Genomic DNA, 26,852 nt, shown 5'->3' on the forward strand with positions numbered 1-26,852 from the left:
ATGGAAAACAGCCAGTGCATAAACAACGATGATCTCTGACATCTTAATATGCAGGAACATTTCTGAGGCTGAATTAGAAATGTATTCCTAAGGCTAGCTGTGGGTGGCTCTACATCATTTAAACCCCTAACCTCAGTGATTTTAACAGCCTGTAATTGTGAAAATAAAACGGTCATAAATTGTTTTGCCATTTAAAAAGTCAGAAAACAACTTGTATTCATCTGCTTACTTTGATATCTTTGATTACTTTCTATCTTACAAATACTCTAAGTAATATAGGAGATATTTAAAGCTAAAAGTTAGCCTGGTCTCTGAGCTTTCTCTGTGCCTCAGCCTTGGTCCTCTCAGTTTGTGTTTGCACCTGCGTGCACAGACACACATGCACACATGTCCTGCTTAGTACATTACTTAAGGATAATCTAAATAATGCATTCGAAAACCCTGAAATACTTCAGAACTTCAGAGCTACCTCTGTGATTCACTTGGAAACTGTTATGACTGCTATAATCTTGAGTAAGTCTTCCTGTACTCCAGTATCACCAAAGAAACCTGGACATTCTGGATCACTGTGAAGGTAAATTATCTGCCCTCAAATAAGAAGGTAGTTCAAGGAAATTATGAAAAAGTGTTAGTTGCTGTTTCAGTAAAATCTTGGGGTTTCATCCAGCTTAGAAGCACCATGTGACAGAGACAGTATAAATAATGAACATGACGCTCTGACACATGACCTGGAGAACATGTTTTCACTATTTATTCTTTTGTTACAGTACTTAAAGAAATATGTAGATTTGCTGCACTAAAACAGATCTAAACACCGATCGTATCACTGGACCAGTGTCTTCAAGAATGAAATGGAAGTAGGCATCTGCTATGTCTCATCTGCATGAGTGGAGATGAAGCAGTGTTCCAAAACAAGCTGCTTCCTTACCAGTCTTGTGTCTGAGTCTTCCTGATTTTTGTGTATTCTCTCCATTGTCATTATATTCTCCCATTTTTCTTAGTCTGGAGTCTTATTCTGTAGCCAGATTCAGAGTCCTGCCCAAATAATTGAGCAAGACAAGCCTTTGTATCGACATTTACACTGAAGTTTTCATTTTTCCTACATTTTCAGTTAGTGTTTGGGGCTGATGCTTCAAAACCTTCATCCTGTGAAGTTAAATAGAGATTTATCAGAAGGTACTGTCAGTGAGCAAAGTAGGAGAAGGTAAGATATGGTCACAACAGAAGATAAATGAAGGTGGCCATCACTTCAGATGGTAACAGTCAAGGAGAAGTAGTAACTTGTTAGGAAGGTGGAGAAAATGTGAGAATGCTTTGTAATGTTCACCGTGCATCAGTTTTCTTACAATAGTGTTTCTAGGTGAAAGTAAGTTAAATATTTAATCTTGGGCTGATAGTGTAGGAGCCTGAACTTCACTATCGTCAACAGATGATCAGATATAATATAAAGTAATACACCCGAGAACATCTACATCTACTGAGCACTGATTTTTAAAAGAGAATCCCTAAAGTAAGGATGAAAAGAGTTAAGAGAATGAGACTCTCCTTAAGGAGAAAGTGAAAGACAAAAAGAAGCTAGAGTGAGAAAACATCATTCCCAGGAAATACTGCATAACACGGAGTCTGCCAGAGATTGACAGATACTTCGTGGGTTTATTAAAAAATCTTGAATCTATGACTGACAAAACCACCATTCTGACTCAGGAATTCTGCTTTGCCTCCCAGGTGATCAATAAGTATAGATTTGTTTTAGAAATATGATCTGCCTACCTGCATCTTAACAGCTGATTGATAGCCAAGTGTTTTCAAAGGATTAAGACTTCATTTAGAGTAGGGCTGGACTGAGAGACTAATGGCAATACTGTACATGAGGACATACGGCTTTTCAAACTTTCATCACAGTTTTTCCTATAGAGCTGCACCAAAGCCTGTCAACAATTTGTTAGATGCTGAATCTATATCTTGTTCGTTTACATCTACACTGATGCCAGCAAATGTTCCCAGGCAATGTGGGAGTCTCTGCTGTTAAACTGTTAAAGCAGCCTCTGGCATGCCTTTAGCTCGTGACAGCTACCACTTCCGAATAATTAATTCCTGGGCATAGTCTGGGAGTTAGTGTGGGCTAGGGACTATTCCCCCTAAGAAGAAGGAAGTTCCCACCTCCTGTATTGGAAGATGGAGGTGGAAGGGTTCTGCGGTAGTACGGACACAGGACACTGATGGTGTCTCAGCCAGACAACAGTCCCAAGCACATTTAAATTACTGGTATAGATACAGTCTTCAGGAATGTGAGTACTTGATGAAAGGGGAGAGAGAGGGATCTGTAAAGGAGAATTAATTTCAAATTTCTCCACTTCTTTTGTAGTTTTGGCAAAATTGTAACATTTGGTATTTCCTCAAGTCTGTGATATACACAATACAAGGGAAGCAGAGTTGTCAGTGTTTTCATCATTCTTTAAACAAAATTGCATGAAACTCAAAAGTTAAAGTAACTATTATATATGCAAGAGAGTGAGAGTGAGCACTGCTAAAAGGTGAAACCATTTAATATAAAAGTCCAGTGCTTTAGACAATGCTGGCTATTAAAACTACATTTTCTACTCATGCTTAGTAAGGAGTTTAGAAAACAGCATCTGTTCTTCATCTTAACACAACCTGTGCTCTGCTAAAGCAGGTGCTTTTGGAAGGGAGGGGAGGAGAGGGGATGGGGATGGAGGGTGAGGAGTTGAAGTAATTTTTCTCAAGACATCTGACATACAAAAAAGCAAAGTTTAACTCATAATTATGGTAAAACTCCAGTTGTGATAAAATTTAAGTAAAAACTAATTACACATCAGTGCTGCAAGTAGTGCTTGAAAATTGGCCTGTCAGCATGGATGCTTGTCTTTATATCTTTAGCTAGCATAATTTAAATATTTTAAGGATTGAATCTTTAATAAAAATAGCATGAGAGTCTTACATATCACAATGCAGTGTTAGTCACTTTAGACTTTTAATTTAAATGTAAAGAAAACCCATTTAAAGAAATCATGCATTAGACTTTTCAAAATATTAATTATGGTTATGTTTAAATATTTGCATTTAAGTTAATCACATTTGGTTTTAAATAGAGAAGAACATTAATCAAGGAATGCATATTAGCCAGCATGTTTTGATTAACAACATAAAAAATGCCTTGAAGTCAAACTGCATTTTAAGTTCTTTGGTTGGACTAGAAGCTGATTATCAATAGCTCTAAAAAGGAGCTAAAAAATCAAAATGTAGTCTGGTTCTAATTCCTTATGTAGCTTTTCTTGCTTATTCTAGGTCCTTTCAAGGCAAATGTGGCAAAGGTATAATAGTTCATGTGTTTTTCTGACTGATAAAAGAAGAAAAAACCCTCATCTTGTTTTATGTTACTTAAAATGCAAGTGCTTGTTTTTTCAATTCTCACAGCAGAGCAGTAGTTCCTTCAGTGGTCTGCTAATAAGCTCACTAGTGAGTTCTGCTGAAATTCGCTTCTGTTTGAACCTGCCCTTGATGCAGGGCTGTCAGATGGAGCGTGTTTATCAGGCAGATAATGATGTTTGCAGTGGAGAGAGCATGTAGGTAATACATGGGCACGCAAGTGAGTATGCCTATGCAACAGTGTTGCTGTAGAGCAGTTACCTAAAGGGAATAAATAGAAAGAAATAGAAATACTGTCTGTTTCTGTAAGAAATAGAAATGCTGTTGTTTCTAAGACCAGTTAATACAGCTGGGTGTAATGGATGAGCTTTCTGGCACAGGATTTTTTTCCCCCCTAAGTCTTCAATCTGAGTACAATTTGGGAGCGGTTGTTTTAAGAACATAAATTTTGATGCATCGGGTTTGTCAAATCAACCGTCTCAAGAAATTTTCTCCCCCTTCCCTCTGGTTTCTCACTTCTCATTCTGTTTTGCAGTTGTTATTCTAATAGCTTCGTTGATGCTCCTGTTTGTAGGGATCCTAAAATCTTCCTTGGCACACAAGGCACTGAGTAAGCTGTGCTCCAGGATCTGAAGCAAAGAGCAACTCAAATCCATTTGCTGCGGGAAGAATGTTTGTGTAACTGTACCACCCAACATCTCTGAGTGGGTCGTATGTAGTACCCAGCAGAACAGTGAATCTTGACTCTGAGGCTGGGCTTCTGAAGGTGTGGATGTAATATAGTAGCCTACTCTTTTTCTGTACTCTTAAAATCTTCAGAGTAAGTGGTATGCTACAGGAAGATGTTGCAATTGGTACTTCTTAATCAAGATTTGGCTGATTTGGCCTTCTAAGAAAAAAAAAAAAAAATTAAACAAACAAAAATTCCTTCTTTTGTTTCACATAAGCAAAAATCACCTTTGAGTAGTGAAATACAGCACCCATATGAAAACCCAACTCTTTAACAGTGAGACATGGTTGCTAGTGAGGATGATGATTGTATATTTGAGATAAAAATGCAGAGGATCAAATTTAGTTTCCCAAATCTGTTCCCAAAAGATTTGCAAATATTTAAGTATTTGTGTAGAGGAAATTAAAGTTACACTTTTTACTTAACGTTTCAAATGAGCTTACTGTGTCACTCTTCCAGTGTTTCTATTCAAAATAAGCACATTTAATACTAATAATAATCAAAAGATTTGAACTGTAGTATATATACTCACAATTTGAACTATAAAAATTCAAAATACGTCTGAGATCAAATCTTGATCTGTAAATGTAGTTTTTCACATTTCTTTAATCTCAGCTTTGATGAGAGTAAGCAGCTGCCTCAGCAAGATGGTGTGCCTTGCATTCCTGACAGTGGCTTGCATGCACTGGAGGGGGGGTTGTGTGAGTGGGTGATGATCGGAGTGTCTGCCTATTTGCCTTTCAATTTGGAGGGAGGGGTAGTAAGTTTTTGCTACACAGAGTTTCTTCATAGAATCATAGACTCACAGTTTGGGTTAGAAGGAACCTTAAAAATCATCTAGTTCCCACCCAATTCTTCCACAAGGTTGGACCAAGATTTGAATCACCTGTATTGCTGCCTTTCGTAACGTATGTCAGGCAAAGGTTTCGTTTTTGGAGGAGCATTCATGGTAATTCTTCAATAAAATATTCCCAGGATGTCACATGCAGTCAAAATCTACTGACCGATATTGCTATTTTTATGATCAAATCAATGGGAGCATCTGAAAAACAAATACCAAAGCTATATGCTTGAAAGTATCACAAAGTGTAATTTCATGCAATTGGTCGCAGCCAGATATGTCTAGCTTTAGATTTGCTTGTATTAAATCCATCTTGCAATAAAGGACAGAGGCATTCATACAGGTGTGTGAGAGTTGTTCGCTCTGAAACGTAACTCAGAAGCAACTTGGGGATGTAATTGTGAGACTGAATTCCAGTTCTGTCATTAGTTGGACACAAGCAGGAGATCCTCAGGTAGAAATTGGGAGGTTAAGTTACCTCTTTTTTTGCCTGTGTTGTGACTACAAGATTGGTGTTGGTAGGTATTTAATGCTGTGGTTTCATAGTTCAGGACTTAAAAAACTGCACCGTGATGGAGAAGCTCAAGGACAAGATTGTTGTCGCTTCTCTGTTCTGACAACTCTGAAATAAAAATCAACTGGTTTTGTTATTCTCATTTTTATTCTCTAAAGAAGGATTAATTCAGGACAGTACTAAGGGCTGGCATGTGCACAAGGCTGGGCTTAATTACCACAGTAGTCCCATCTAGTTAAACTGTCCATGAAGGTTAACAAGCCTCTGGTTAGAGGCATGACCACAAAATTGTGTAGAAAAATGTGAGCTGTATTTTATTGATATGTGGTTTCTTTCCTTACAAAGAATTTAAGGCAAGGAACCTTTCATCTGCTTGGAGTAGAGGGAAAAGAGTTGATACCAATAGTTAGGAGCAGCATGGTCTGCAGTCACACAGCATATAAATGGAGTTTGGAATTAAGTACTCAGGACTAACATTTGTCTCTCTATAGACAAGGTTTCACCCTATCCATGTTTTCCCCCTAGTTTTCCCTCTCCCTGCCTGATAAATACAGTATATAATGTACTTATTTAAAAAGAGATTTAGAGTAGAGCAATAGACTGAGTAAAGAAGGAAGAGTCCTTTGAAAAGTTTGTTCATTTTGCTTATGCATGTCCTTTTTAACACCATTTATATAACTGGTTCCAGTGAATCACTTTTTCAGTAAAAATTCATCTGGCATAGCAATAGTTTTTCAGTTTCTTGCAGAACTGAAACAGATCTTTGGACATTAAGGCCTTAAGGCAATTTGGCCAACAAGTTGACTCTGTGTTTTCCTCCTACAGTGAAAATAGCTTAAATTGATTAAAATAAACCTCAGTTCAGTCAAGAAAATATGTTATATATGATACTTCTCAACTGGTTTAAGTGGATGTAGCTCTGTTGAAATTGGTGTTTCCGTGCCAGTTCGAACCAGCTCAGTATCTGACCAAAACATATTGCAGAACGACAGATAAAATCAAAGTCTGTCTTTCCCCAGGTCTAGGTTAGCTTTTCAGCAATGCTTCAAGTCAGTTCAGTTCTCTTTCCAGCCAGCACTTTTCTGCACCAAAATAGATTACTGTGTGCATCTGTACTTTATTAGTTGAACTTCTATGTGTATCTCAGACTTGTTATGCAGCACTGTCCGGCTGCATCTTGTTTTTCAGACCTTTGCCATAAATGAATGGACAGTGTTATGGTTGGACTATTTACTTATGAAGTAAAGGAAGTCTTTATTTTTTTCCAGTTTTTATAGGTAAGTTTCTGCTTGCATATATGTCTTTAATTCACATTTGTAAACTGAAATTCAAGGGTGATCTCAGGTTCTGCTGAGAACAATGCAGCTTGTCCTTTAACCTTACTGGATCTCAGGCTTTTTCTGTGGAGAGCAGAAGCTGAATTGGTAAACAACAGGTACAATTTGAATTGTAATGTTCCTCTCCCTTGTAAGTTTGGATCATACTCTTAATGCCTATATGATGCCTGAACTACTCATTACAGAACATGTACTTCAGTACTAAGTTTTTATTTGTGGTATTGGATATTAAAATATAATCACCGACACTGACTCCAGTGCCATATTACTAGTACTGAACCATGGCTGCATCTCATAATGATCCTGACTACTTTGCCTGTGTGATTTAAAGACCTGCCTCGGGGCATTGGCACATCTGTAGCAGATGCATTGCATGCAATATGTAACAGAGATAAAAAGAAATTGGCACTTCCTATAGTTTTCGTCCAGATGCCTCAGATGTGATATCTTATTTTGTTGTAATATGTGCACATAGAAAATTGTAAGGAAATCTCTTCCCTTGCTGCTCTTGGTAAGAACGTTTCCAGTAACTTCTTTTTTTCCCCACTTTAACCCTTACGTTCTGCACTCACTGCGGTATTGAGACTTAACAGAAAATAGAGAAAAAAACCTACCACAATGGTTTAAACAGCTTTTCCTTTTTATAGTATCCAAGCTGCTAAGTGCCTGGGATAACTGACTTCTACAGTACTTTCCAATTACTGATAAAATTCTGATTTACAAAATTTAGGATGATGTCAATAGTGTGGTATTCAATCTAAATGCTTCTCAAGTTCACATTAAGTAATATTTTCTGCCCCTCTTCTCTGATCTCGTGAGACCCCACCTAGAATACTGTGTTCAGCTCTGGAGTCCCCAACACAAGAAGGACATGGAGCTACTGGAATGAGTCCAGAGGAGGGCAATGAAGATGATCGGAGGGCTGGAGCACCTCTCCTATGAAGACAGGCTGAGAGAGTTGGGGCTGTTCAGCCTGGAGAAGAGAAGGCTCCGGGGTGATCTTATAGCAGCTTTCCAGTAGCTAAAGGAGGCCTACAGGAAAGCTGGAGAGGGACTTTTTACAAGGGCGTGTAGTGATAGGGCAAGGGGCAATGGATTTAAACTGAAAGCGGGGAGATTTAGATTAGATATAAGGAAGAAATTTTTTTTGTTGAGGGTGGTGAGGCACTGGAACAGGTTGCCCAGAGAAGTTGTGTGAATGCCCCATCCCTGGAAGTGTTCAAGGCCAGGTTGGATGAGGCTTTGGGCAACCTGGTGTAGTGGAGGATTTCTCTGTCCATGGCAGGGGGGTTGGAACTAGATGATCTTTAAGGTCCCTTCCAACCCTAACCATTCTATGATTCTATGATTTTCAACAATGAGACATATCAGAAATGAGTTCAAATATGTCAAGAAATGTGCACAAAATTGGCAATAAAAATACTGTATTTGGAGAGGTATATTTATGGAGCAATATATTTTCTGTTAGTAAAATGTTCCACATGACCTGTAATTTATTTCTTACAGTATCCTAATCCTAAAAACAAATAAAGGTTTATAACACTGTATAACATAGTTCATAAAAATTCAACCTAATAATTTTAGTTTGTTGTGAACTGTGTAATGATAGCACATCTGAGAGTTGCTGAGAGTCGTCTCTTTTCTTAGCTGAACATCTTCATCTGACAGAGAAGTCAGCTAGGTGCTACTTTAATGGTCATCTACAGTAGTCAAATGTTTTCCAAGTGCAGAAACTTTTTGTTGGCAATACAAAACAAAAACCTGAAAAAGCAAACAAAAAACCAACATGAAAACCTTTCAAACTTTTGTTTCATATGTTGATCTACATCTCAAGGCCTTTAACAGCATGACTATGTAGTTAGCATTTGGTGGTTTTTGCTAAGAAAGTTATTTGAGTAAATTTCGATACAGTATTATGTAAGTGATATTTATAATTTATATTGGTGCTAAAACTAGTTATAGTCTTGTAGTTTCTAGTTTCCAATACACTCGTCATACGTATCTCAGAGGGAGGGATTTCACTGCTTTAACTGCATCAGTATGGTTAAAGCAACAAAATTTGGAAATGTGAAGTGACCCTCAGACACAATTTACAGGTCTACCACTTACCGAAAACTTCCAGTACTGATGTCAAAGAGAGTTCAAGTTTCTGCTTACGTCTTTTTAGTTAAAGAAAAAAAAAAAAAGTGTAAGAAATAAAATCATCCATATCATGCCACAGTTTTGGTATCTTACAGCCCTTCCCAAGTTACATGATAGTTGTTTTGCACAGTAAGATGTGTATGTGCATATATATATAAAAATTACTGTTATAACTGTACAGTCGGCCTATTAAATGTCATGCTTATGGGTAGAGAGGAAGCAAAATTAATTTTTGAGGTTTTATGGAGTATTTTGTAAGTTTAGGACTTCTTCACAGCAGCTAATGCTATCACACTAGGGTAGTGGGCCAGGGCAAGTACGAGTCTACACAGTAGGATTTCATCATGATGAGGCTTCATGGAAAATATTATATTCTCCAGCTGGATTGCATTTGCTTATTCCTAAGAGGCGCTTAGCTCCTGTTCAAAGGGCTAACAGAGTGCTGCCTCTTCACTTCTGCAGCAGCTTTCATAGCATCTTCCTCTGCCAATTACTGTCCTACTGCAGACCAAGCATCTTGGATACAAGAGGGAAAGTACTTATATCTGAACTTAATTTTTGAGTAAATATACTGTCATTGTATTTGTTACTTCTGCTCGTTATTTATATGTGTTCTTTAGAAAATGGACTCTTATGCGGCCATCATGTTTTGCATGTCCCTGTGCATCGCACAGGCCCACATTTATGTCTCCTGAGAAGCATAAAAACATGACAGTGAGGTCACAGAGAATTGTAGTTGTGATAAAGAAAAAAATACTAGATTTCAGGCTTCTTTTTTCTCTCTGGCAGTCAAAATCTACTTTAGAAATAATGGTAAAAATTTCCATTTCTGGTGATGCTGCAGTAAATGAGCTTTCGGTCATGATGGTTAATTTTATTTTGTTTGTTTGTTTTATCAAGTTGGGGTCTTTTTTGGGGTTTGATGTTTTGTTTTCTTTTCCTCCCCATTTGTATGGCAATTGCTCCTATGCTGGTTTTCTTTGCCTGTCTTGGAATTTGAGCTGCAGTAGTCACATAGAAATGATGAAATGATGAAAATTGACAGTAGCTAAACATATTTGAAAAAAAAAAATCCTGATTTTAGCATAAATAACTGAATGTTCCTCTTCTTTGTCTTACAGAACGGTTTACACAGTACAGCCCTAAAAACCTTAGACAAGCATGGAATAAGTAAGTCTTTTTTTTTTTTTTATATAATTACCCTTTTGACTCTTCAAAGTTATGATTCATGCCAAGCTGAAGTTATCATAGTTAACTTAATGGCTCTGTCCTTTTTAGTTACAGTACGAATGTGGAATTACTGAAGTATTATTACTGAAGTAGTATTCTTTCCTGCTTCTGCCAGTTTTGAATTGCCAGTTACCTGTGGATAGGGAGAAACTGTGTAGCGTTCTGTTTTCTCCTTGAGGATGTCAGTTGGCAAGTGTATCGAGCTCATTGAGAGATGCTGCATTACCGCTTTGGACCATCAGTTTTGAATCTTGTTTTCTCTGTTAAGAGACTTTTAAATAATATGTTTCTGATCAACTTTTGAGTGTTGTTTCCACAGACTCATCCTCTGTTGCCAGGTCCATCTGGTCATTGCTGTGAGCTGATGACCATACTGTTGTATATTTTAATTACCATGACTGAAGAAAGCCAATGTGAATTCACTGCCTTTTTTTTTCAGCTTTTGATGTTTCCTGAATTTTGTCACATTTACATCAGATTGATATCAAAGTAATGTGCTCAAAAAGAAAGGTTGCCTAGTAAGCCTAACCAATCATCTGTGTAAAGTTTATTAGATTTCTCAGCACATGAAGAATCTTTGTAGGCAGGATACTTGGGCAGCACTATAGTGAGTGATTAACATATTTTATATTGTGAAGAATGCATGCACAGTTTGAATTGGATGAGCAGGATAACAGCTATGTCAAAAACTTGTCTTGCCAGAAAAATTGTTAGAATTTTTCTCCACTTTCTTTTGACCAAAATTTTTTGCAACAAGGCTAAGCCTTTGCTGCACCAGCATTGCTGTTTTCTTTCTGATGCTCATTCCAGATTTTATTATTGGTACCACCTGGCTGACTTGTTGGTAGTTTACCAAGGAGTTCAAGAGTTAAATCAGCAGGAGACCGAAGCATCTCCTCCTCCAAGTTCACCACTGAAGCTGAAGATACAAAATGTTTTGGTGAAGGAGCTTCCTTGTTATAAGTAAAAAAGTTATCAATAGAGTAGAAGTCCAAATCCTTTCTCAATATCCTAATTTATTAGCAATGAGTGTGTCTACAGCTCTAAAATTCATAGCATGGTCACTTGTCCAAGATGTGATGAGGTTTATACTCACTTTGCCATTTTATTTTTTCTTCTCCGTATGCTCCTTCCCAAACCAATTTGGTCCATTGTTTTGGACCGAAGCACAAAGGCATTTTTCATTTAAAAAACAAACAAACAAACAACTTTTGAAATTGACTGAGGGAGGAGAAGTCTCTTAATGTAACAAGATCATAGTTAAAATTAGATGTTGGTTGTTGGATGTGATACCATCAGTGTTCATCCTTTGCGTCAGAACTTGTATTTCTGCAATGCCAGGCTTCTTTCATGACCCTGTAGCTTGCTCTGCATTACTGCTGGATCCTCCATGGTTAGGAGTAACTTTCTGAGACACATGGAGCTGTCACTGAAGCCAGGGCAGGCCTTCACAAAGGTTGTCACCTACCTGACTTAATTGACTTTCAACGGTCCATGGAAGAGTTCCTGGCTTGTCCAGTTCAGACTGGGAGCCTAATTTGGTAGCTTTCGTGGAAGAGTCCAGCTCTTGTTTACTCTATAGAGATCAACAGGAAGATTAGCTTCACTTATGGTTGGCTTTTGTGAATATCTCATATGGTTTTGCCAATTCTTGTGAACCTTGTGGGCATCTTGCAATGTTTGACGCTACCTCAGTCTTACTGAAATAATGTAATTCCCTGAAAGTTACAGCTTTGGTTTTAAAAAGTAAGTCACTCAAATTGTCTATATTCTGTCTTTTGACAATGAACGAACTTGCAAGTTCTTTTTTCTTTGAAAGGAGTTAATGAAGTCTAAAAGTTTGGAAGAAGCAATTATATTCAACATAGGCAATTAGATCTGGATTGGGAAAGAGGGACTAGGAAGCTAATATTGATGTGCATGTGTTTGCTTGGGGGCGTATATATGCGTAAGTAATGTGAATAGATACTGGTACACTATTCCATCCATTCTGCAGGCATGGACTGAGTGGTTTTCTATATTTTAACAGTAGTTAGACTCAGCAGTATCTCCAGTGTATGAATAAGTGCAATAATAGATTTCAATTTAAAAATTTGATATCCTATATTTCCTTCAAGAACATTGCATGAAGTTTCTGCTTTTGTAAAATACAAAAAAAGAACAAAAATCAGTTTGCTTAGAAGAAACCCTATGTCTCTGAGACTTCATAATTGACACAAGTTACGATCACATCACAGCCTGACTCAAATAAGACCAGAGGTTTTTCATTTCTAAGAAACCTCTTTAAAAATATTTATACATTTTCAATGCTCCATGCATAAAGGATTTGCAATTTTGCAGCATAAATGAAGGGATTGAAAGACCAAAAGTAATGGACAATACATAGAGTTCAGCACTTCATGTGTGCGGTTCTACTATAATAGGAAATATTCAGTGCCTCAAAATATGTATCATTTACATTCAAAATGTAAAGGATTTTCTCTTTTTCTAATGTAAATCTTTATCTGTGTGCTGTATTAGAGCGCTGTTGCTTGCACAGCTGTAGTTAGGGATGTATAAACATTTCTGTTATAGACATTATATTCCCAAGGGTTTATAATTCAGCTATAAAACTTAACACATGGACAGACTGATTCATTCTAGGAATTTTATTTCTTTATTAGTATGTTCCAAAAAGCAGCAATATCTAATCTTTAAAAAAAAAATCCTTTTGACTTCTTGATTTAATTTGTTGAAGACCGTTGATGACACAAAAAGGTGCCATTTGAAATAAAATTGGTTTAAGAGTAGTTGGGATAAATGTGAGACCTAAGACATGGGGAAAAACATACAGCCTTTTGATTTAAATACGTATTGGTTTTGTTACAGAGTTACTTCCTCTGGACATCTTAATACCTTTTTAAAGATACGCCTTAAAGAACAATGTGTGGTCTTGGAAGGATTTGTGTGTGTGCTTAAACTTCTCTGAGATGAAGCATTTTATAGAGGGAGGATTGAGGTACAAAGAAATTAAGGAGTCTGTCACACAGAAACTGCCACACAAACTGTGAAACAGAGCATGACATTGAACTTTGTGCTCCCAAATTGGAAGAGAACATCTTTGATTTTCTAAACACAGTGGAGCTTTCAGCATCTACTGTTCCGTCTTTCAGGCACAGTCTGGTCGTACAGTCTGGTCCCACAGTCTGGTCCTTCATCTTGTTCATATATATGTTTTGAGGTCCTGGCATGGAAGAGTGAGAATATGTGTTTAGAAGTCTTCAAAGAGGCTTACTTCAAAACGTACATTATAATTCAATTTATGTAGGGAGAGGTTACGCGAAGGAATAGGTTACGAGAATAACACTCTTCCAACATCTACAGAGCCAGCTTCATGTTTGTAAGGCAGAAGGAACAGAGGCAGAAAACTGCAACCCCAAACCCCACAAAAGCTACAGATGGTAGATTGGGGCAAAATAATTGCACCTGATTGACTACACCAGCTTCTACAAGATGTGAATTTTAAAGGCAGAGCTAGACAATAGAACAATGATGGACACAAGCCAGTGGCTCTTTAATTCACAGTATAACTAGAAATTAGCTAAAAGCGTGGAACGTAGCAGCAATGACAAAGCGAAACCCAGCAGGCTCATTATATAAGAAGTCTGATCCCTAAAATTCTTAAAACAGAATTGGTTAATATTAAAGGCTACATTTGGGAAGTGTTTGAGTGAAATAATGTAGCTATCACTTATAGTGAATTAAGTTCTTTGGAGACTTTAATACTTAATTTCTTCACTGATTGTCAAACTACGTAAAGATTATAAAGAGATAAGATGTGATTTATAAATTTTGTAGAAAATGCTTGTAATGTTAGGAAATAAAACTTGTCTTGACAGTTCCTTCTATCTAATATGAAACTTCACCTACATTACATTGTGGAATGTGATTATAAAATACTGATCTAAAAATAATTAAGATGTGGTAACCAGATCTTTCTATAGAGTTCATAATGAATTATATTTTCACCTTTTTTTCCTGAACTTTTCTGTTCAATTATCTCTACAGATAATTGAATCTGTAGATTCAGATTCAATTATCCAGAACAGCTCTGCCTTCAGAATTCAATGCAACCTGTTTCAATTTGCAAAAGCTTCTCCACAATAATAAACCCTTACAGAAGAATAACAAAAGAGAACTAATTATCCTTGTGTATATTTGGTAGGATATAAAAAGCTTTTTCAGATCCTTCTGTTGTAAGGGGTTGCATTGTGAGAAATTAGGTTGGAAAGAAAAGGTGCAGTTGAAAACAAATTCTGCTCTGCATAAACAGGACTACTGCTTCGTAATTCCCCAACATGGCAGTATTGGTTATATAAATAAGACTGTATTCTCACTGCTAGTCACACTGCTGGGGATTTCTTCCTGTAACAAGATGGCCTCTGTACTTGAGACTTCCCTTTCTGAGGCCAGGGTGTTTAAAAGTTGCATTCCAGGATGAACTGGCCTGTTTTGGGACTGTTACTCAGTGAAAACTTCCTGAAGAAAACCAAGTGAGTGACTAGAGATAAGTCCATGTATTTTGAGTTTGTATTTCATTTAAGCATGACACAAACTATGGAATTATTTACAGCTGGGACTTGGGAAGGATTTGAGGAGGGTGTTTTTTGTGGTTTTTGTGGGTTTTGTTTTTAAGAAAATCTCTGCCTTAGTAGAGTTTTGACCAAAGACAAAACTCTTCTCTAGTTGATCACTTTTATCCCCTTCACCTCCTGTCCCTTCACCAGCATTGCTCGTTGTAACGTAGTCTGTGGTGCCACTGAAAGAATATTCCAGCTCTCAAGCACAGAGAGCACAGAAGGAACAAAGAGCTTTGGTGTTGTCATTGCTAAAATCTTTCCGATGCGTAAAACTAAGCAATAAGGATTTAAAAGTATACCTGTGCAGAAGGTGGATTATATGTGTATGACTGTGTGCAATTTGAGTATGTTGAAGTTGCACTGGGGCTCTCCCCTCACTTGCATTTGAGGAGTGATCAGGAATCATGCTGGGTGGAAGCAAGGATGGAAACCCAACACAAAAGTAAAGGGTTTTGCATAAGTGTGATTTAGAGGCATATAAACCTGCCTCTGTCTCCTGACGATTTGCAGTGATACTGCTGCACTGAAACCAAAATTTTTAATTTCCCATTTTGTTTCATATTTCTCATAAATTCCCCTTTATCAGTTGTTATCTTTTGGTTGAGGGACCTTAGGAATCACATCCTGACAAAGCCTGTGTTAACCGGTGATACAAAGATGATGTCATTTACCAGATAGTAAATTTATTACACTCTCTTTATAAAAAAAATGACTTCTCTGGTACTCGATAGCAGACAGATGGACCCGTCACGTGCAGTGGTGGTGGGCTGTGGGCAGGAGTCCTCCAGTGGAGAAGACCCAGGGGAGCAGGGCAGCCAGCACGGGGGAAGCACTCGAGCTGACACAGGAGCCCTCTGTGCTCGGAGAGACCTCGGCAGAAGCCCAGAATTTTTGTTACAAATATTTTCCTGACACTATTTTTTTGTTTAGTTCACAACTTAGGTTTGTTAAATTAATTTTGGGGTGGCGGAAGCTCCTTATTAACACTTAAGTGTCTTTTTTGTGCCTGCTACTGTACATTGCACCCACTTAGTACCGTTTTATGTGTTTCTGGCACCATAAAGGAGCTCTGCTCTGAAAGTGCAAAAGGCAAAGATCTCATCCCAGCTCAGGAACGGTTGGTGCTAAGCTGAAATGCTCTGCAGGTTTTGTCAGGTTTATGGTAATGAATTTTATGATGCTGATTGAAGCCAATGACTGAGAAAGATCTCTAGTATTTCTCTATTTATCCTTTTGCCAAGATGAAAAATTATTTACAGTTTATATTTGAATGTTTCCTTCAAATTGGAGCTGTTGCAAATTGCTCACATGTTATAACTTTTACAAATATGGGAGGAGATTATTCCTAACAGACTCCATTGTTAGAATGTTTATCCTGACATTCAATTTATTTTTGCTTTAATCTAAATTCCCCCTTTTGTGTTGCTAAGCTTTATGTATTGTTATATCTTCTTCGCTCAGTTAAAAAAAATTAATAAACCATCTAAACTGGACCACAAAAGCTTTTGTCCTCTTTTTCAGAGTACTAATAACTCTATGTTGTTTCATTAGTAAAATTACATTGTTTCTATCCTACACCTTTCCAACCCATGACAGCTGTGAAAATACAGCCCCAATGTACATGGATGTTCTTTGTTGTCTTTTGCAACATCTAATTTAGTTTCTAGCATTGCAGTAGAGTTTCTTGGCATTATTATCTGTGAACCTATCTGTATTTTGGGGTTATTTTTTCACTGGAAGGAATTGTTTGTAATTCTCTAGCCTCTGTCTTGTTCGTAGATTTTCTGCCCACATATCTCACTTTTGTTAGCTTCTTTGTACTAATATTTTTGTCTTCTATGTCGTTTTCAACATTTAGTTTCATATAAGAATTGTTTCAGTATGCAGTGTATCCCTTAGCCCAGTTCATTAATAAAGATGTTAAATAAAACTGTGACTAACACTAATCCCTCTGACACACAGCTGGACACTTCCCTTCCAACTCTGGTTGGTCTGTCAGACAGTTTTCAGGCTATGCAAACTCTTTGGATTTTGTCCACAGAGTAAGATTTTTGAGAGAAATTGCATCAAATGTTATCTCTTGTCACTTTTTCCACCAATGATTAAGTTCATTTTTAAACCCAAACAGTTTATCTGATGTCTTGTTCATTATTCATTTCTTCTTTGATTGCAGTTTTGCCTTAGTTTTTTCCTAACACTAATTTTTCTTCTATCTTGTCTATGATTTGTTTCTGTTGTCTATATTTAGCTTCTATATTGTGTGTCAATGTCCAGCAAATATTTGCCAAGATTCTCTTCCTTGTTTGAAAACCAGAAAGGAAGTACATGTAAATATTTTTTTTAAGTCTAGTAAAATGCTTCAGAATGCAGAGTAAGATTAGCTAACGTCACAGTAACTTGCCCACAGTAGTAAGCCTGAAAGAGAAATGAGGAAGGAGAACTAACTCTTCTTGTGTAGATTTCCTGGAAAAACTTTTAAAAGGTGCCTTACGTTTGTTTGCTATCCTCACTAATTCTTTAAGAATTCCTTAAGATATTGAAACGTATATCAGATAGACATGTTTATTTGGTGTTTCCAGGTATGATTTTCTTTTTCAAAGTATGTTCTTCATTAACGTTTTTGAGTACTTGCTGATCAACTCTTTGCAGATGTTTCCAGTTGTTCCTTCTCCTTATGCATTTCTACATGCCAACATTTTATTAATGTCTCAGAATTATGTTTCTGGTAGTCTGTTACTCATACGTTGCCATAGTGTCTGTGTTCATTTCTTGGTTTGAAGTCTAATACTTTCTGATCAGAGGCACCAGTCATCATTATATCTGCACATTCCTACTCCTGCCGTTTTGCTGGAGTTCTGTACTGTTGGCCTCTCTGCTGAAATCCTTCTTCTCCGGATAACGACATTGCTGACAAAATTGAGTCTCAGAGATGTGTTTTAAAAATATTTGTCTGAGGAATTGAAGACATACTGTGAAGGCAGTAATAGAAGTGAAGCAGACCTTTCTGATAGGTCTCTCATTATTAGTTTGTAGCCATTAAAGGCAAGATTTTTCAAAAATGAGAGCCAAAACGATGGGTACCATAAGAATTGGACTGACATTCAAAAGTGCTTAGTGCTAAGCAACTGGTGTTCGCTTAAGTGGCTTGATATTTTCCACTGCCTTTTGTCATGTATTAGAGATAATTTTTCTTTAACTCAACAGTTCCTTTGATTCTTATCTTAGGGTCCCAGAAATGTATATAATTTGGGGAAATGGTGGAGACAGGCAATAAGTGAACAATATGAATAATACTACTGAGTTTTGTCACCTCTGCAGATAGTTTAAGCCAATCTCAAAACCCATGCTGTTTGGCTCTGTTGCCAGCTGAAGACTTACGGACAGTAGTTAAGGTTTCTCCAGTGGTGGTACAAGCATAACAAATTATCTTTACCTTAGACAAATATATATTTTACTCAATTTTATGACAATTTTATCTGAGTTTTTCAGCGTTATTTTGACCACCACCTTTTCTGTGGTAGAATGGTAATCATAGGTATTGAGATATTGCTGTTCCTGAGAATCTCCTGTGACTATCTCCCAAAATTCGTTGTGATTTTGTCAAGAAAATCTTAATTGTCTCCATTCTTGTGTTTCTGGCTGTGGTGCTCCATGTATCTGCCTTCAGTTTTCTGGCTTCTTTTCTGCTGTATAGGAGAGAGAAACAAGAATTTTTGCTTTTTTATACAGTTTTTGTGAATTATCAATGCAGAAACACATGGCATTGTAGGAGACTAGTGAAAACAATGATTTGCTTCAAAACTTGAAGTTATTTGCTAGCCACAGAGTTTTCATAATCAAATTTATTGATTTATTTCAATAAACTATTTTAGAAAGTTTGAAGCTATTATTCGAAAAATTGTGAAAGATGCTGGCTGCAGGCAGATTGTCATGCATGTGTGTTCAGTGCCTGCTTGACCCGAGTGTCAGAATGGAAAGATAGGAGACAATAGTCCGTGCTGATGCATTTAAATGGAGAAGTTGGATTATGTCTCTTCAGCAATACACTGTGAATAACAAGCCTCGGCACAGGGCTGGTGCACCTGTCATTGCTGGAGGGCAAAGAGGCAAGTGGTTCCAAAGGGAACTGACTTTTTTCTTTCAGGCATTGAGTCAATCTCATATCCTAAGGCACACATTCTGCGTTAAAATTATTATAACTCTCTTGGTATTATGCTGAACAACAGACTCTGGTGAGAATCTATGGAAAAACCCATAAAGTAGTGGTGATGATGGTCTGTGTATTGTTTTTAATTAAGCCCTTATAGGAAGTATATTCTGTAGTTTTGAAACGCATCACTAAAACAGTTAAGTTCTTTTCTGATTAAGCTAAATTTCATTGCAGTTTGCAATAAAATTTTGAAATGTTATTTGTCTGGATTGGCAGCTCACTGGATACCAAAACATAAATGGCAATATTTATCACTAAATGTGATTCACAAAAAAACTGCATCCTTTTAGATAATGTAATATATAATGCAGTGTATATCCACTGTCTGTTACCTCAGCAGAATTTATATCTGTAAGATCTGATTTACAAATAGACAACTTTCTGTTAAATTATTCACATCTCATAATAATTGATCTTACAGAGTTGATCTTATGCTAGAACATATTTGATCATAAATTCAATGAAAGCAGCCACCATCTTTGTGATGTTTGTCCAGCTAAATCCTTCAGTGAATAAAATAATAAAGATGCCAGCTGTGTTTGTTTTATGATCACTGCTGCAATAGGAAGCTGGAAATACAAGTGAATAAAAGCTCTTAATTTTTCAAGTTGGATTTATGAACTTGGAATCTTACTGTAAAGAGTTTAAATGGAAAAAATGAAATTTTTACTTTGTCACATTCTCAAAAATGTATTGTTTGCCTTTTTTGGTTCCTGTTGTTTAGGAATCCAGAATAGTTTTAAAATATTGCTATTGTTTGGACCCGAACTTAAAAAATGAAGGAAATCTTGTAAAAATAGGTGAAATTTATGCTTTTCTCTCTGACACTGTTGCAAGTTAAGAACACACCATCATTTTTGCATTTCCGCCTTTGGTTAGATTCTGTAGCAATCTTAAAGCTCAGTTCACTGCTGTGTACTGTTAGCATGCCTCAAACTAATTTCACCACCCTGATATAAAAAAATCATACTCTGGATTATTATTGCCCTTCCTTCAGCATTATGACTTTTGTAGAATAGTGTTATATTCCTTTTATTTCTTTCATATTTGATCCTTAAAGTGCCCTTGAGTCAAGCTTTATTCTGCAGCCATGAGGGCATGAATCTTTCCTGAGATGTTGACAGATAGTGTTTGGTGAATATCATTTTTCTGTCAGATACAGCCTACGTCTATACCGCAAACTAAAGCAGAGCCAGGGACTATCTTCTGGCCCTGAGGCCATGTGGCAGACCTTAGCTACAGCTGTACTAAATAATGCTTGGACGTGCATCTCCTGTGGGCTTTGTGTGGTCCCCATGCAGTTGCAGGTGCAATTATTTGTGGGGTGTTCAGTATTAGTTTTTTAATCCAAAATTTCCAGAATAATGTGAGACCAGTGCTGCACACCAGGAAAATTGTATTTTCTAGCATAAGATTGAAGGTAGTATATTACACACCCTGCTTGTAGGAGGTGTGGTATGTGCTGCCTTTTGGGAATGGTCCCTGGCATGGGTTGTTCCCTGAACTGTGCCTAGCAGTTGTTTTGGAGAATGCTAGTTGGCATGGGTCAAAATAATTCGGGAGCAATGTGGACACTCATAGTTGAGTAGTCAGGCTCTCTCCCTAGCCCCGCTTCATTCGGCAATATAGGCTTGAACAGAGAGATTCTTACTGTTTCCTGCCCCGTGCATACTTGAGCATATTCCCAGTGAAGTTTCTCCTCTCACTGTAATGCTAGCATCCTTTGTCAGCTGGGCCAGAAGCCGTAGGAATGTTTTTTATCTTTCCTTTCCTATCTTGTGTATCCAGACTACTATATACATTTTACTTTTTTTTTTCTTTCCAGCTTTTCCAAGATACCTTTTCCCTTCCCCAACCAACTTTGTCACTCAGATCTTGATTATCATAGTCGTCTTCTTATGTCCTCTCCTGACCAACACTCTTCTTCAGATCATATAAAAAGCTACCAGTAAATTCAGTTCATTTTTTTGTGTTTAGCTCCCCTCCCAACACTGGCTGTTTCACTCCATCGTTTTCGAGCTCTTTCTTACACTTTTCAAAATCCTCCATAATTACACCTTTTCCTCTCTTTCTTCACAAAGGTCTGTATTTGCTCCTCTTCCCTATTCTTATGTCAGTGATCCCTTACTCATATTTGGGCCTTCTCCTATCCCTAGATAATTCAGGCAGACTCACAACTGCTGTCTTCCTTTCTGGGAATCAGATGGGTTTGCGCCCGGATAGTGCAATAGTGTATTTACCAGTTGTTTGTGGTCCTTTTCTCCAGGCTTCTTGTTCTCAGTTTGGAAGCTGCTAGGACTAGTTCTTGTCTGGCTCAGATGCCTGCTTTCACAGAAGCTTAATATCCATTTAGGACCCTAAAATGGGATCCAGATGTGTGTTTACCTGCCTGTCCTGATTCAGTGGCAACACACATGACCAGATGTGTCACAGAGCTCCATGGATTCCACAATTCCACGTGTGCAAAATCTTTTGAAAATCTACCTGCTTATTTTGGGTCGTTAGAAATGGCCTGAGTTCTACTGGCAGTAAATTTTTAGAGATAGTTGGTTCTTTGGGAAATCTGGCCTTTAATGGTCTCTATTATACATAACAATTTTTATTTTAGTTCTTAAATTGCCTACACTGATTTATGTCTAAATACCAGTAACTCCCTGGATAGCTGTCTCTGTCATGCTACTTTGACAGATTAGGAGTCGCAAAACTAGTTCAGTATTGAATCTTTTCTTACTGCAAGCCAATTTCTGAGTGTCAGATAGCACTGCATCCTCACACATACGTGAGTACAAGCACTGAAAATCCATATATTTCAGTAATGGGTAACTAAAAAATATACAATTTGTGCTTCAGTCATTCATCTCCAACCTGTTTATAGTTTAAAAGGCACAAACAATTGAGTTAAATCTGAGCAACTTTTTAAAAAGACACTTTAGTACAGGTACATGTGGATATGTAGTGTTTCACTTAAAAAAAAAAAATCAATGCAAAATCATGTTACTTTTTCTCCAAATTGTATACTCGAGAGAAATCACTGCTTTCTCCTTCTGCAATGGTCTCTGTGCCTAAGAAACCCTTGAATAATTACCCTCATTTTTTCCCCTGTTCAAAGTCAAATTCAGATCTCTTTTAACAGATTGACAGAAGCATATTTGCCTTCTAACAAGTATTACTGCTGATGGTATCAGGCACTGGATTTTCAGTCTGCCAGCTTCTCCCTTTGGATGATGTTCCCTTTAGAAAGTATCAATTTCCATTAATGTAAAGAGACAGAGTGGTGTGCTAAATCAGGGAAGTGAATCTGGAGAAGGAATGGCACCTTCCGCACTACAATGCTGGTGTAAACGTGGCTTCCCATCCATGATCTCTTCTAACGTCACCTGAACCAGGTACCTCAGGGTCAGGGAGTTGCAACTAGTTCTGTATGATACACATCTGTCTGAATATATAGGTATAATAATACATAATAAAGTATTTTTGGCTGCATATCTTTGAATATATCGCCCATATGCTCTCACTATAGCCATCTTGGTCTCCTCCTCTCAATGTTTACTAGTTCTGCATCATTTCTCTGTCATGTCGTAGCTTAGGAATATAGTTGCAAAAAGACCAGGATGCCTACTTCTATGTAATTGCTTAGTCTCATTGGGTTCAGCCAGGCAATTCATATACATAAAGTTAAATACATGCATATGCCTGGGGTCTGTCTTCCTGAGCTTTCTAGGCTCGGGGCATTCTCTGCCTCCAAATCTCTATCCACCTTTAATGAGCTGTATAAATAAATACAAAGTACTCCTGTTCGTTCCATATCCATAAAATATGTTTTACTAGCTGAGAGGTATACAATAATAGAAAAGATCAGACCCATCTGATGTTTTAGGGAGCTGTGGGAGGACAGGACAAGTAGCTGCTTCCAAGTGGTTGATGGATCTGAGGCCCCGGCAAGACAAATTTGTAGGTTAACAGTGATAAATGATCTCTGGCTTCACTGACTAAACCAAGGTCACCCTTCTTGGGGCACTGCCTGCACGCTGCTACCTTGCAGCAAATTCTTGTTGAAATACTGTGCAAACAGACCAGTTCTTATTTACATTAGAATGAAATTAAGACTTCTCAATCCTGAGATGATAAAATACCAGACAAGGGGGCAGAGATTTATAAGGCAGTGCTAGTGTTTATTTACTAGAACTTAGTTCTGTCTTTTAGTTTTCAAAAGGCAATAGGTCCAAAAAAGACAGCTGTCATTTAAGAAGGGGAAATAGGGAAAAGTTTGTTTACTACCCTAGTGGCTGAACCCACTTGACAAATTTGAGATTCAGAGTTTGGTTGTTTTTTCTTTGGAGTATTTTTTGCTTGGATTTCTTTGGAGAAAAACAATCCAGGTTGTCGAGGGTGGGAGGAGGAATAGCACAGAGCTTTGACTGCTTTGTGTGCCGAAGGTTTATTTCAGCTATTTCTATGTTTGGGAGGGGGTTTATTCCCTCCTTTTTTTGGCTTATGTCCAGCCAGTGAGGAAATAAATATGTGAAGAAAGAATGCTACGGAATGTTAACTCCACTGCTGTATTTTCTTCCTTTTATCATGCCCCAAGATTCAGTGAAGTTGATATAAATTCACCATGCCTTCTTTTAAAAAGCATAACAGAAAGGCATTCTTCCTTTAAGAGTCAGACTGTAAAAGGTGATTTTCTTTCACTCAGTTTGGTTTAAGCCTGTAAAAAGCATTAAGTGAAAAATCTGATATATTTGTTAGGGCATTTATTGCATTACTAACTTATATTTTCAGTTCTCAGTGAAAGGTTTATAGAGAACATAAACCTTGAAGAGTTTTTGTTCAGGATTAAAGATATATTTTCCCCATTTTCTGGGGAAATAATAGCTCATAAAATGGTTGGGGTGTTGGTAATTATTTTTAGCTCTATTTATTTTCCAAGGATATTCTGTTCAACTTACTGAGGTGCATGAAGAAGGCCTTTAAAAAACACTCTCCTTGATGAGACAACTCATGCCATTTGAAGAATTTCAAAATAATCAAAAGCTTCTGATTAGATGTTGCCACCATGTTGTTGTTCTTCATTAATTCTGCTTACTGCAAGCAAAAATCTTCCAGTAAACTGTAAATCTAGCATATTCAGTAGTAGTTTGTCATGGTGTAAGTAATACACTATGTCTTCCATAATGAATAGCTTTAATATTGGGCTAATTGGGATGCTGAAAAAAATTGAAATAGCTGATTGGTGGTGGCATGTAAAATCAAAAAGAAGTAATTGCTAAATTCTGGGGCAAAATGGTAAGACAAGTTCTGATTAAAATTTCTTAGGAAATACTATTCCTGGGAATATCTGTATCTGAGAGAAACTGCTGTAAACCAAGTGAAAAAATATTAAATACTTCAGATAGTCGTCTTTCAGTTTAAAGAAGTAGTTGTCGTTTTAAACAGTAGCAGAACACCGTACCCAGCAGTCATGTTGCTTGAAATATTGCAGTCTCAGAATTCCCAGGAATTAAGGAAGTTATGTGATCGTATCACAGAAAGCCACATTTTCAATAGCTTAGAGTATGTTATCACTGTACATATATTGTATATTTAAATTAGCTTATTTTTCTTCTTTTTAATGTCTGCCATGCAGACTCCATAGTTCTTGCTTCATTTGATGCTCCAGCAAATATTATCCTGGCAATAAGATAAGATACCTGGTATCAAATGTAAACCTTATTCTGTACCGAAGTGGTATAAAAAAAGTGGGGGAAATACCTGCAATATTGTCAGTGAACAGTATTTGTTGTCTTCATGCCTTAAGCTCTCAATAGTTGGCACTGGGTTTCTTTGAAGGTTTCATAGCCCAGCATGTTTATTTGAAGCATCAGAGCAATAGCTAGCCCAAGTGCATGTCAGGCTGTAGAAGGACAAAACCCAGGATACTGTTAAGTCTGTTGTGTATTGACTGATTCTCTTTAAGCTTAGCATTTTCAGCTCAAATCAACCAAATTCAATTTTTAAAGATGTGTTCTCTAAGGGTTCTGCTTCCTGTATGAAGTAAACCTTTCAAGCTGGATATTGCAAGCAGTGTTGTGCTGTAGAAATACAGTAATGCATCTGAAATGGACACTAAACCACATCAAATCTAGTGAAGAAAGAGCCAGGGAGAAGTAGGCTCATATCTAAGATTTGTCTACAAATTATTTTATGATCTAGTCATGACTGAGCTTAATGGCCATTATTAAAGTGAATTGCTGAGAGAGGTTGTATTACTTCATTGTCTGGCTTAGGTGTGACCATACAAAGTCTCTGAAGCCTCACGTGATTCATGAGCAGTTTAAGTAAGCGTCTTAATTCTTCATTCTGAAAAGTTCAGGAGCTGCAACTATAGTTGCGGTTTACATACTGGGTCAGTAAATTCTTTTAAAAATTTACCAAGTGTATAAAAGTTATATACCTAGAGGTAAGCTATTTTAATTAAAATAGAAAAAAAAAAAACAATCCCTAGTTGCCTGTATTGTTAGAAGCTTCATTTGTTACACTCACTTTTTCATGAAATGCTATTCATCTTGGCTGCTTTCCAGCTAGTGGCATCTGTGCAACTGTCAAGTGAGAATTAGTTCAGACAGGTCAGGGTTATTATTACCTTCCTGGAATGCACTGAATGAAATTACCTCCACAGCTTTCCAAATGGGGCTCTGACCTCTTTTACATCTATGTTAGCAGCAATACCAAAGAATCAAACACTGATACCTTTATCTCTGTCCCATGTCAGTGAATACTTATCATTGGTTTTCATGGCTTTTATTTCAATAATAAACATTTTGACCACCTTTTCAGTACTTCAACACATAAGACTGCTGGTGCTGTGATAGGGTAGTATAATTAAAAGGGACCAAACTAATTTCTAAATTTCCAAAGAGATCATTTCGTACACCCTTACAGAAATTGTGAAGGTCTGAAGACTGCGGAGCGCAGTGTTGTGCAGGAGCACAGAGCAAGGACAGGTGCTGGGAGAGGTATAACCACATTAGTGCAGGATTCGCCCCAGCCTGGCTCATCTAAAAAGCCTGAGTGGGATGTTGCGCTGATATGGTAATCTTGCTTCTAGTGAAGTACCAAGCTAGAAGAGTACAATTAAACCAAAGGCCCAGGAAGCCTGGAGACTATCCTTTCCCACTCTGCATGTGTAGAGAGCTCAGTGTTTCTGAATCTAAACTGCTGCCAGCACCTCAATTTGGGAAGATCAAGAGAGACATTGAGTGTTTGAAGACATGCCTCTCCTAAGAACGTGCGCAACCCAGCACAATGTTAGGACTGCTGCTGGCAGCCCCATGCAGGTGTGGGGGACGATCCCAACACTGAAATGAGGTTCCTATGTCTGTGCTGACTGTAATGTGTACTGTATAGTTTGGCTTGAAGTACCTCTACACTGTGCTATAGAGCAAATTCTGTATTTTGTGATTGATCAGCAACAAGGAAAAGCCTGCTTCAGTGAGCCTTCAAAAGCTTTTGTCTCTCTTTGTTCATCAGTTTCAGTCCTCAGTACCCTCTGTGTAAAACACCGAGAAAAATGGTAACATCTTTACTCTGTTAGGTTGTCGTCTTGAGGTGCCGCTTTATGCCTTCATCTGTATCAAAAGCTGAAAGCATCGCATCAAAACTTGCGTTCACTTGTTGTGGTGGTTTCATGATGGCTAAATAAACTCTGCAACAGCTCCGTGGAGGCACACCAGGCGCGATAGGGAAGCAGCTCCTGCACGCTGGAGCTGGCACGTCGCGTCTTTGAAGACGGTAGGTGTTCTCGGCATGGCTGTAAGAACAGAAAAGGCTGTTGATATTTAGCAGAAAGGAAGCGTTCCTTAA

At 37.6% G+C, this 26,852-nt stretch overlaps 1 protein-coding gene across 3 annotated transcripts in view; it reads left to right on the top strand.

The window, feature by feature from the left end:
- Positions 1-26,852, top strand: part of CDK14 (cyclin dependent kinase 14) — a 266,293-nt gene that overhangs the window by 228,042 nt on the left and 11,399 nt on the right. For all 3 annotated transcript variants that reach the window (XM_086614579.1, XM_086614580.1, XM_086614578.1), the window contains one exon: positions 10,073-10,121. In XM_086614579.1, the coding sequence (XP_086470705.1) occupies positions 10,073-10,121 (49 nt within the window). The remainder of the gene's footprint in view (positions 1-10,072; positions 10,122-26,852) is intronic.

The sequence above is a fragment of the Tauraco erythrolophus genome, chromosome 7 (assembly GCF_009769465.1).
Source record: "Tauraco erythrolophus isolate bTauEry1 chromosome 7, bTauEry1.pri, whole genome shotgun sequence".
Lineage (NCBI taxonomy): Eukaryota > Metazoa > Chordata > Aves > Musophagiformes > Musophagidae > Tauraco > Tauraco erythrolophus.